Here is a 13,098-nt window from a genome sequence, read left to right on the forward strand (position 1 = left end):
CGGATTGAACTATTGACCCTTCCATTCAAAAGTAAAATAAAGCTTTTAATCCATACTCCACCCACAGTAAGGAGATGAACCACCATTCAAGTTCTGCTCACAGAGTTCTAGATACAGAAAATGGTCATTAAGAGTGGCAAGCTTTTTGCTTACCCGTTCTATCTCCATCCCCTCCATCCTCCCAGCCCTGCAGGGTAGGAGCACGTTCATTAATTTAACCAAAGCACGAGCATGTTCCTGTCTGCAGACATCTCCAGAGCTTCCTTCAGGAGCTCTTTATTCTGAACTAGCTGAACTAGTCAACATAAAGCAGCTACGCACAGTCTGCCTGCTGCTGCTAGTCTGGTTTCGCCTCGGTATCCATCCAGCTTCAGAACAAGGTGCTGTCTTTCTCAGCCTGAGCAAACAAAAATCCATCTAACAGTCTGGGCAGGAGTCAAGCAGGAATACAAACTTGTCCCACTTCAAAGCACCAGGCGTATCTTTCACTGACTGAACAGCAATTTCAGCATGAGTGACAATGAAAGCTTTCTTCCCTATTATTGTAGGAAACAATCACCAGCTATTCTGTTCATATTAATTAGTTTATATCTAGTATTAGGCAGCCTTGATTAGAAAAATGCTCTTTGTTACCAAGTGAATAGAGAGTAACAAAACTGAAAGCTTTTTTTTTCCAATTGTTTTTGTCTTAAGAAAGGACTGTCAGGCCTTTCACACTTGAATGTGGGTTTATCTCTGCACAGGTCCCTGAATTCACCCTGAAAGAATTCGAGTTGATGTGCCAGACAATACCAGGCAAAGCTGACGGAGTGAATGGCTTATTACGCCTCGCCTAAGGAGATCTGTATTTAAATTGCTTTTACCTTCTCTGAACCTGGGGAAAACTTGATAATAGAGAATACATGAATACAAGCTTGCAGGCAAGGGCAAATCAGCCTTGGATTAAAAGCTGACTGCACAAATTACATGGGAAGGACTGACAAGCAATCATGAGGTTCCTCATGGATGAGAGGATCCTGGGAACCAAGTGACCCACTGGTCTGCATCTCTCCAGAAGGGTAAGCTGCCTCTCTCTGTGACCTAACACCTCAGCTTACAGCTGACTCCTTCCAAGGGGCTTGAGTTTCCCCACCTATCAGAGTCTCTGTGAAAATCATGGGACTCACTTCCCTGGTTGTGATTCATTAATAAATTGGTTCAGCACAGTTGTCAAAAGTAAGGTTTGAACCCAGGCTCTAAGACTCATGAGCTACATAAGTTTCCTTGAGATTAACGTTAAAAATCTTCATGTGGCTTCCAAGGCCCTGCAAAATCTTCTCCAACTCTGTAACCCAACCCTACCTTTTCTACAACCTGAAGTATGCTGATCAGTACTTAACAATGGGCTGTTAGGTACCAGGGCCTGTGCTTGCCAACTTCCATGGTGTAAATACTCCACCCTGGCTGATTTCAAGCCACAAACATGAAGTCAGCCAGCTCACGAAATTCCTTTGAAAGCTGAAACGTCAGACCTTGTGAGCTGGTACAGCTGGCTCCAGACATCACTGCTCACACCCTCACACCCACTTTACTATGACCGAAAGCTGTGAGTTCTCCCACCCTGGGACACTTATATTCACACGGGCTGTATCCTCTCCCTTACCAGAATAACTTATACTCATGAATAAGCTCCTAGCCTGCTAGTCTTCCTTTGAGACATCTTCCCTAATCCTACACATCATTCCACTTTACCCCAAAGAGCACCCATACTTCCCACATGACAGCATTTGTGACACAGCACTCTAATTTTTTGTTTCCTTAACTGGGTATTTCCCCTTACATTTCTAAACTCTGAAAGGGCAAAGGCTGTCTTTATCTTGCATCCCCAGGCCTGCCATAGTGCTTGCTGAACAATACTGAGATGTACTGAGAAATATATTAAATACTCTTATAAATTTTATACACATGATCTCATTTCCACCTTAAAACCACCCTACGGATTTGGCTTTTTCATGATGATGCTCGTTTTCCAGACGACAAAATGGAGGCACTGACAGAGTGAATATTTTTTTCTCCCCTCCCACCATGGGCTCAGTTAGGAAATGCTGGAACCAGGGTTGGAATTGAGGCAGTGTGACTGCAGAGTCTTGTGCATCCTTCTAGACCAGTGTTTCCTTTTTTTTCTATTGGTGACTCTCAAGGAAGAAATTTTAATTAAATTCAAGTTCTCCCTAAGGAGAAACTAAGTACTTAGGAATAGGTTTTCATCAGGCAGGGTTAAGCTCTGCAGGGATTTTTCATCTCCCAAGGTCCATTTTTTGCCCTCTTGGGGGCAATTTCGTTCCTGTGGACAATGTGTATTACAGAGTTTTCACTATATGCATTTATATTAATGTACCATATGTTTATCCCTAAGAACATATGGTCTTGTTTTACAGTTTTAATTATATTTTCCTATAAGTATTATTCTGCATCTTGCTTTCTTTTCCCTCCATTAGATATCTTGAGGAGACAGAGTTGTGTTGAGATATACAGATATCCTCATTTAACTGCTGTATTTAAATCATATCAACATGACTGACTTTATTAAGTCCTTCTACTATTGATTATTAGAAAGTTTTCTACTGCTTGGTCTTCAACTAATGTTTCAGGGAATATCTCCCTGCACATATCCTTGGAATCATGTTTTTCTAACATAAGTATCTAGATGGGAACAGGGGATGTGTGAAGGTCTATAATTTTAACAGATACTGTCAAATTACCTTCCAGAGTGACTGGACCAATTTACTTCCCCACAGAGACTTTACAAGAATACACATTTCCTCAAGTGTTTATGTTAAATATGACCTCTTTCTACATAGGGTGGTGCTAAACATTTTCATTAAATGAATCATTTAAAAATATTTATATCACTCACCGGCTGATAGTAGCTTGTGTAAGAGCAAAGATGTGTCGATAAGATGATGCTGTTGGAAATGCTGACAAACGAGAGCAGCAAGGCCAGGGTGCTGAAATGTCCTGTCCAGGAAACCTGGATCAGGGCCTAACTTATTCACAAAAGGCTAAGAACAGTCATTGCAAGGGAACAACTCCAGTGGACTTTGAAATGGTGACCTTAGGTAACAGGCACTAAATCTGTTCACCCATTTACCACATCTCTCGGGTACCAAGAACACTACTGAGGGGAATGGAAATCAAACACCCAAAGTAAATGAAGTGTTGAAAAGGCAATGATCCGTTTACCAGCAAGAGAAATACACATGATGGTGATAACACTAAGCATTCTGGAAAATGACACTACAAACTTTATAACGCTCAGGAACAGCAATGACTACTCCCATGTGATAAAATCCCAAGTCTTTTAGAGAAGAAGAAAAACATTTACAGTAAATACAGTAGAAAAGCTCCTTTTTCTTCTTTCTCCCTCCCTCCCTTTCTTTGCACACACACAGACACACACACCCTGACCTAAAATATATGCAACAGGGGCCTACTCTATAGCACAAGGAACTACACTCAATATTTTGTAATAACACATAAGGGAAAGGAATATGAAAAAGGATTATATATATATATATATCTCTGAATCATTTGGCTGTACAATTGAAACTAATACAAAATGTAAATCTACTATATTTCAATTAAAAAAAAACTTTTTTAGAAATCAGACCAAAAAAAAAAAAAAAAATACCCCAGTATAAAAATATGTAGTTTTCTTTTTTCAGATCTTCATTTTCTTATGAAGGCTCCCATAGCATATAAAATTTATATTCAATGAAATAAAGAAATATATACAAAATTTAGTAGCCTGCAAAATGATTCAAAGAAAAAAAGGTGTAGAAAAGTATTTTGTATCATAAACATTCAAATTTCAATCAATATGACTTTTTCTCAAAATCATGCTTTTTTCTTCCACCTTGGCCCTAAAAGTGATTCTCATGAATGTGATCGGAGGTCACAGTCTAAAAGGAAGAGAAGAGACTTCCCCGGTGGTCTGGTGATTAAAATTTCATGCTTCTAATGCAGGGGAAACAGATTCAATCCTTGGTCAGGGAACTAAGATCCCACATGTGCGCAGTGCAGCCAAAAAATAAAAGGAGAAGACAGTGAAAGAAGAGCATTTGGGAAATCACACTTGCTGATTTGTGCTTTGCATAGATCCTCTCCATGAATCCCTATAACGGTGCTGTGAGGGATGACTACATGAGAAGACATGGAAGTTGAGTGACGTCAGCATGACTAAGGCCCTTTACCCAATAATTGAGATGTGAACACATGTGTAATGACTCCAAAGTCTGTTTCCCCGCTGTACCATGCTGCCTCCTGAAACTGAAAGGGTTCAGTTAGCATTTCAGTAGATCAGATTGTAAAACAGTGAAAACAATGTTCCTGCTGTGTGACTGTTCTTCTCTGGACAGTAAAAGTAACTCACATTGCTGTGGTTCAGAAGTTTCTGGAATTGCGTTTCCTTCTCAAAGTTACTAGAACAGGTCAAGGTAAAATAATCATCATTATAGGAGGAGGACACCAAGACAACATTCAGAAAACTTGTTATAAGATTAGATCAGTTCTGAGATAAACCCTAAAAAAGCCAACAGGGGGATCTGCTACTGACTCTCTTGATTTGGAGTTGGACGCCTCCAGTAGCAGCCAGCCACCCTAGGTGCCAAAAACAAGCACCTCCCTCACAAAACACTCATCCAAATCCCCACCAAACGAGAACTCAGAGGAGACACGTGTGATCTCCAGAGTCAAACACAGGTTCTGAAACTCAATTGAAACATTCAACAAAGCGATGATTAGCCCAGACCTACGTGTGTCTGAATCACATACCTGGGGCTGTGAAATGACAGGGGAGGATGTAAAGGCAGCAGCCATGGCAGCTCCGGAGTCGTGGGCGGTGACCAGGCCCCAGCGCTGAGGTCCACAGCAAGGGAGTCAGATTCTCCTGGCTGCTGATCAGATCGCGGTCATGCTAGGAGCAACTGTGGACCTGGAAAAGGATCGGAAAACCCACTTTAGCCTCAGAGGACTAGCACATGGGAGTGAAGCACCTTTGGCCATGGGCAACGAAAACAAACAAACAAAACCCTATCTCAAAAGCCAACCACAAGCGTAATACAAAGAGGAACTCAGGAAGGAGCATCTTACAGAGCAGCTAACATCTCAGTGCCAGGATTTCTCTACCATGATACGTTTTCATAAACGTAAAGCCAACTTGGCATGTGAGCCAGATGTTTGCAGCAGGTGATTTCAAGTTGTGAAGAGGGGGAGAGTAGGAAGGGGGAAGGGCCCTCTTGTCCTTAAATAAGAAACTGAGTAACTCACAATTAAGAGCCTTCACTATATAGGCAAAGAGCAAATAGAATAACAGTATCAAGTATCAAGTGGCTTCCCTGGTGGCTCAGAGGTTAAAGCATCTGCCTGCAATGCAGGAGACCTGGTTCGATCCCTGGGTCGGGAAGATCCCCTGGAGAAGGAAATGGCAACCCACTCCAGTATTCTTGCCTGGAGAATCCCATGGACGGAGGAGCCTGGTGGACGGGCTATAGTCCACGGGGTCGCAAAGAGTCGGACACGACTGAGTGACTTCATTTTCTTTCATCAAGCGTCTTAGAGACACACCCAGTTCAACCCTGCCCATTAGCAGCTGAAAACCTGAGGGCTGATGAAGAGAGATGAGTGGAATTGTACTTTTTGTTCATAGAGAATCAGTCCTAGAGCACCAAGTCCCAGTCCCAGATGAGATTTAAGCGAATGCGTTCCATGTTTACATTTCCTTAGGGAACTTGTTACCATTTTCAGAATTAAAGAAAGGCAAGATACCCCAAAGTTAAAGGAGTGGGTCACAAGAATAAGTACTTGGATGGGCAGTGGGGGAGGGGGCTTTGTAAATCAAACTTCCACAGGTGTGAGGAAGAGTCCATTTCTCAATCCCTCTCAACATTCTTAGAGGATGCTAGATGGATGTGACTTATTTCCACATCTCAATCTAGTACAGAGGGGGACGATTTTTCATTTTAAGACCTTAAGATGGGAGGGAGGTTCCAAAGGGAGGGAATGTATGTGTACCTATGGCTGATTCATGTTGAGGTGTGACAGAAAACAACAAAATTCTGTAAATTACCCTTCAATTAAAAAAATTAATTAACAAAAGACTTTAAGAAAATACTTTCATTTTAAGACAATTTTTCACTTTTAGGTTGCTTTCATACCACCTAACAATATCCTTTCTTTTACTCAAAACGTAATTATGGAACATCCACAGTGAACTAAGGGCATAATGAATAAAACTGAGCCGAATCTTGCCTCAAAAAGGCAGCATTTGTCTGTAAATACACTTTCTGGTTTCCCCAGCATGCAAAATGACACCAGAACACTATCATACTATTGGGAAATGATACTTTTCATAACAGTAAAAGTCATGAACCAGGATCACAAAATCCAAGTCAGTAATCTTGAGCAGTTAGTAACGGTGGAGTTGGATATCTAAGCCAAGTCTCTGCAAATCCTCTGGCACTCTTCTCTATTACCTGAATGATGCTGGGCAAGTCACATAACCTCAGAAGAACTGTTTCCTAAGAAACAATCTAGGTTTGGCAGCAACTTCTTTGAACTTGCTATTCTGATTTTTATCCTGTCTTTATCTATTATCCTTCATACTATAGTTTTCATCACTTTAGGTTTTCGTTGTTCAGAAGTGTGGTACCTTTCTACTTTCCTCCTCTAACATTCTGTCAGTGACTATTTTTTATTAACAAATCAAAGTCAAGCTGCCAAGACATTTTGGTCTAATGATCCACACAAAATTCCATAGCTACCCTGAGACAACAGTGATGTTCTCTTCAGTCCCAGTTTTAGGGAGGAAAGACCTGCTGTTCATCACACTGTGAAGTTAAATAAATAGCCCAGGAGGAAGGCACGCATCCACAGAGGGCCTCTCTTTTGTGAGGGCTGTCGGAAAGCCGACCCTACCCTAGGAAAGTTATAGGGCCCCACGGTGCACTGTTTTGTACTGAACTTATTCCTGGCATCATTTGGTGCCACCCCTACTTTTTCCCCCTGTTTTCCTTCTCGCATATTTACAGTTCACACCATCTTGTTCTATGAATATATGAACAGCATGATAACCAAAAAGAAATACGGAAGGCGAGTGAGATTCTATTCTTAAATATTCATGTGGGTCCAATATCATTTCTGCTGAGTTACATCATTAAGCAATATGACCTTAAAATATTCCCCATATTCAGAGTACAAAGAGTTGCCTAAAATGTGAATGCTGGGTACCCAGCCTACGGTCAGAAAAAGGATAAAGACATGGGTGTAACAAATGCCATATGGCATCACTGCTGATAGCAAAAGGGGAAAGGGTAGGAGACTGGGATTCAGTGAACAAGATGCTGAGAAAGGGTGCAGTCATTTCACGCACAGTTTGAGGTAGATACTGTCAACTCATTTCACAGATAAGAAACTTGAGGCTTTGAAGGGTTTATGTGTCATCCCCAGGCAGGAGCCAGGAAACAACAGAGCTGAGACGTGAGCCGGGACCCCCACGGGGCCTGTCCACCGATGAACCTTCCAAGTGAACAACAGTTAACCAAGAGAAAAAGCTTGGAGATTTTCTAACCAAAAATTCCAGAAAGTTCTGAAGGAAGCAAGATGCAAGTCAGATGTCCTGCAGAGTACCTATTTCCCCAAACCCTGCTCTCATCCACATAAAATGTTAATGATGTACCCCTAGTTTTGATTTATGTGACGCATCCCTGAGCTACACAGTAGACAATACAGATTGTTAGTTTCCTTTTTGAAGAAGAAGATCAAGACAAAACATTAACTGTCTTCCCCTAAAGCATCAAAGACATATCGAGTTTAGATGCTTTTGTGTTTGAACCTTTCCTTTTTTCAGACGAAGAGATTTTTGTTTCTGGGCTAATAGTGTGTAACACTAGAAGATTCATAAAAGTGTATGTTGAACCTGTTCTTACACTATGAGAAGCCCTTTATAACATGGGGTATGGTTACTTAACTCTGAAAATGTAAGAGCTAAGCAATACTACCTCAAAGAGTATAAAATAGCTCTCTTGGGAAGCAAAGTCTTAAAATTACATTCATGAAACCTATGTACTGCTCAACTTAATTACAAAACTGTACAAATCATGGGGGAAGAGATGTGATGACACCAAAGACAATCTCCTAAGTAATGATGCCATTCAGTCCCTGGCCAAGTAAGCCAGATTACTTTGACATATCGTCTCCTACTTTCTCAGAGCCCCAGACTGCCAACTACAGAGCTGCACAGAATTTAAAAAAACAAAAACAAAAAAAAACTCAACCCTCTTTGAACTCTTCCAAGTATTTAGATATCTGTCCTGAAGTTCTTATAACCAGCCTAACTCTCTATTTCCTTTGGGCTCTTGATAACAGGAAACCACAAAGCAGTGTGAGTTGGCTCCATTAACCCCAGGTACCCTTGGCCATCACTCTTTTCCCTTCTCTTCCTCCCTAGTTGTCCCCATGTTCTATTCTAGGCATGATTTCTAATCTCTATTATCCTTCTCAAAACCACAAACCCACACCTAACGCTACTAGCAGAACACGAGCTTTGTCACCGATTGACATGCCTATTCATTCATTTAACAGTCACTGGCTAGGAATTACCTCAAAATCCCTCCCCATAGCTCAAAATTGACACACACCCATTATATAGTCAACAAAGACCTACTATATGGCACAGGGAACTATACTCAATGTTTTGTAATACCTCACAAGGTAAAAGAATCTGAAAAAAAAATAGATATGTATGTATGTCAAACTGAATCACTTTGTTGTACACCTGAAACTGAAACATTGTAAATCAACCATATTTCAATTAAAAAAATATTTTATAAAAAATGTTTAAATAAAATACAATCTACAAGTATGAAAGCCACATAGGCTCATGGTTCTGTGCTAGATTAACAGGAAATAACCAACTGAATATAAGAAAAGGAAATATCCTGACTCAATCCTAGAAGCCACAGATGGATCCTACCTGTTGCTCAAACTTTCAGAAAAATATACTGGCAAGAATCAACATGGAAGGTTGGAGAACATTTAAAGCTCAACATTGCTTTCATGTGAAACTATAATTACATGGACAGAAAATAAGTAAATGAGACCCCAACAGACTCACAATGATGCTCCCTGTTAAGAAGGATGAGGGCTAGAGTGAACTAAGCCATAGAGCACTGGAGTACATTTAAAATACATTCAGCTCCTTAAAAGGGGTTCCTGGCTCTGACTGAGCAAGTAATCTCTGGCTGTATTTACTTCTAATTTACATGTAGCCATAATGACTGGCCCAGAAAATATGTGGGAAAAAAGCACTACCAGCTGGCTTCTGATATGGGCAGCCATGCCAAGTGACAATGATCTTTCTAATTACTGAGTGCAACACCAAATACCTTAAAACAAAGTCTCTGGTTCTGAGGCAACTGTTTCCTTTGATTACTTCTGGAGCTGATGCTGGCTCTTTTCCTAGGCCTCATAGGAAGATGAATTTCTAACTTGGCAAATTTATCTATTATAAATCTAACCTTTTTCCTTCATCTGGACTTAAGTCAAATAATGACTCATCTCAGCCCCTTAAAAGAATACAGGGCAATACCTGATACTGAATATACACAGACTTCCCTCTCTAAGGATAAGACACAGAAAAATTCATATCCACCAGGCAAATGAAAAATATTGTTCAGCTCAAGAGAAGGAAGACTCTAGAGTCAGAGCAAACATTTACTTAAGAAATAGGTATACAACATAAAAGGTAACTTTATTTAGGAAATATGAGATCAGACATGAGTCAACATTAACCAAAAAATTATGAATTACAGACCTGAATGAAGGCAGTCAATAAAGTAGAAAACAGAATAAAAAAGCAGAAAATGGTATTAGTGAAAGAAGATAAACCACAGCTTTGGGTGGGGCCTACAGGACTTCCCTGGTGGCTCAGAGGGTAAAGCGTCTGTCTACAATGAGGGAGACCTGGGTTCAATCCCTGGGTCGGGAAGATCCCCTGGAGAAGGAAATGGCAATCCACTCCAGTACTATTGCCTGGAAAATCCCATGGACAGAGGAGTCTGGTAGGCTATAGTCCATGGGGGTCACAAAGAGTCAGACACGACTAAGCAACTTCAATTTCACTTTACATGACTAAAGATTTCAAAGCTTCCATTCCCCAAATAAGTAGATGAACATAAAGTACCAAAAGAGGAAAGAAGTCATCAATGCTGAAACCAGGAATGGATACATTTATCCTCCAAATTACACGTAAATAGAGCCAGTTAGATCAGGGAGGAAAATATTTCAGATTTCATGTATCCTTCTTCAGAGAGCTCTATACTCTCTAGTCCAGCAGAAACTAGACAAGAAACTCTTAACCTCAAACCTGGATGAGCAAGATGAACAAGAGGAAGGTCAGGGCTATAGCTTGTCTTGCTCAGTATTTATCTATTTCTATTTATCTATTTATTTACCTTAAGCATCTGAAACCAGCCTTATATCTAAAGGCTAAGTCTGGAAGAGTCTTCTCTGGAATCTGAGTAGATGAAAAGATCTTAACAACAGTAACATCAGGAAGAAGATGCTGCGCCCATTCAAACAAAAACAGGAGACTTAAAAACGGGTAACTGGAAAGGCAGGAGAAGGACTGGAACATAAAGTTAAGAAACTTACCCAAAATGCAGAGCCAAAAGACAAACTGAAGGAAAACAGAACAGTTAAGAATGAGAAAGCTGGAGGACTGGTCCAGGAGATCTAACAGCCAAACAAAAGCAATTCCAGAATTAAAGAAAAAAAAAAAAAAAAGGAAATGGAGTGGAGTGGGCGGTGTAAGGGTGGGTCGGGGAGATCAAGTAACAAAATCAAAACATTTCCTAAAGTGACAAGTCCTAAGTTTGTTGACTTGTAAGGTCCACTGATAACCAACATGCCCACTTCTATCAATTTTAATATGCCCATTTTAAGCACATCATCATGATTTTTTTTTTTTAACACAAAAGATTTTTTAAAAATTCTTGTAACTGATCAGAAAGTGATAGGGGGAGCTCATGGACAAAGGATTAGGAATCAAAAAGTCTGCATTTCTCAATAGCAACCTAGAAGCTGGAAGACAATGGACAATAAAGAAAGTGATTTACAATCTGCAGTCTCATTGCAGGATGTCCTTCGCAAAGTAGGGAGGAAACTAGTCAAAATGAAGGCGTGAGATACAGGAACAAAAGTTCACTTCAGGAGAAAACTAAAGGGAATTCCTGGCCTGCTTGTGAAAGGACATTGCGAGATGACATAGTTGACTGGACAGACTGACGGTCTGTGAGTATGTTGACAGATTTCTAGAACTGATAGCTTGGGACTGAAAGAACACAAAGCCTCCTAAGCATATAGAACAGAATAACCAGCACACGGAAAAGTAAGCACACATAAGAAGAAAAATGAAAATTTAAAAGAGAATTTACGGAAGAAGAAAAGGATTCACAGAGTTCTAGATGGCTCAGCTGTGAATGATATTACCAAGGTCATAATAACATTAACACTGAAAACTGACATGATCTACAACCTAATGTATCAGGATAGAGAGGTTCGGGAGGGGAGTATGCGTGCAACACATCTTCCACAGGAATGTCTATCAATACTTGAAACTGACATACCCAATAGTACAAGGATAAATCTTAGTGATATAATGCAAATACCCAATGAAGCAACTAAATCAACTGAAAATGGTAGTTATGGGGAAGAGACAAGGCAGGAAGGGAGAAAAGAACTCCTTTTTCTTAGAAATCCTCATATAGCTATTTGACTCTTTAAAACATTGATTAAAAAAAAATAAAAACAAAAAAGGAAAAAGAAAATAAAACTGTTGAAACTAAAAATGTATTAAAACTACAACAGGCAGACGTGTCACTATAGAAGACCAAGTTGATGCCATGGAAGACAAGTTTGAGAAAAATCACACATGCTTTAATATAATAGTTACTAGAATGATTGGAAATTATGGCTGTGGAGCATAAAAAATACAGATTCAATAGAATAAGAATTAATACATCCAGAAAGAACAAATAGAACATAAGTTATTTAACAAGAAAAGTAAGCTTTTCCTAAAAGACGTTAAGTTCTTAAGCTTAAAGAACACAAAGAAAAAAAGATGAAATGCACTAAATCAAAATTAAAAACTCCTGTGCAAAAAAACACAATTGAGAATGAAAAGATAATCCATGGAACGGGACAAAATATCTGTAAATCATATACCTAAAAAGGAATTGATATCCAGAATAAAGAAACTCAACAAGAAGAAAATCAAACAACTGAACTAAAAAATAAGACTTGAATAAACATTTCTCCAGAGACATTCAAATGGTCAAAAAAACACCTGACAAGATAGTCAACAGCACTAATTGTTAGGGAAATGCAAATCAAAACCACAATGCGATAAGAACACCTCACATCAATTAGAATTGTTGCTAACAAAATAAGCAAGGCTGTGGGGAAATTGGAACCTTTACGTATTGCTCATGGGAATGCAAAATACTTGAGCTGCTGTAGAAATCAGAATGGCAGCTTCTTAAAACATTAAACGTAGAATTTTTTTAAGCCCACAATTACACTGCTGGGTGTATACACCCAAAATAATTGAAAGCAGGGTCTCAAAGAGATATCAGTACACCCATGTCCATGGCAGTGTTATTCACAATAATAGAGAAAAAGATGAAAGCAACTCAAGTGTCCATGGACAAATACATGGATAAACAAAATGCAGTACTTTAAATGCATATAATGGAATATCATTCAGCCTTAAAGAAGGAAATTCTGGCATATATTACAACGTGGGTGAACCCTGAGGACATTATGCTAAGTGAAAAAAGCTTGTAACAAAAAGACAAATATTTTGTGATTCCACTTATATGAGGTACCTAGAGGAGTCAAATTCATAGAGACAGTGTGTAGAACGGTGGTTGCCAGGGGCTGGAGAGGGAGAGGATGAGGAGTTGATTTTTAATTGGCAGAGAGTTTCAGTTTTGTAAGACAGAGAGAGTTCTGAAGATCTGTTCCACAACAATGTAAATATACTTAGCTCTACTGAACTTG

At 39.6% G+C, this 13,098-nt stretch overlaps 1 protein-coding gene across 1 annotated transcript in view; it reads right to left on the reverse strand.

The window, feature by feature from the left end:
* Positions 1 to 13,098, reverse strand: part of LPAR1 (lysophosphatidic acid receptor 1) — a 163,240-nt gene that overhangs the window by 87,532 nt on the left and 62,610 nt on the right. The window contains 1 exon segment of the mRNA XM_086315933.1: positions 4,813 to 4,972. Within this exon segment, the coding sequence (XP_086172059.1) occupies positions 4,813 to 4,857 (45 nt within the window). The 5' untranslated portion in view covers positions 4,858 to 4,972.

Source organism: Bos grunniens, chromosome 8 (genome assembly GCF_055505025.1).
Source record: "Bos grunniens cultivar Pamir isolate PY7600 chromosome 8, Bosgru_T2T1.0, whole genome shotgun sequence".
NCBI lineage: Eukaryota > Metazoa > Chordata > Mammalia > Artiodactyla > Bovidae > Bos > Bos grunniens.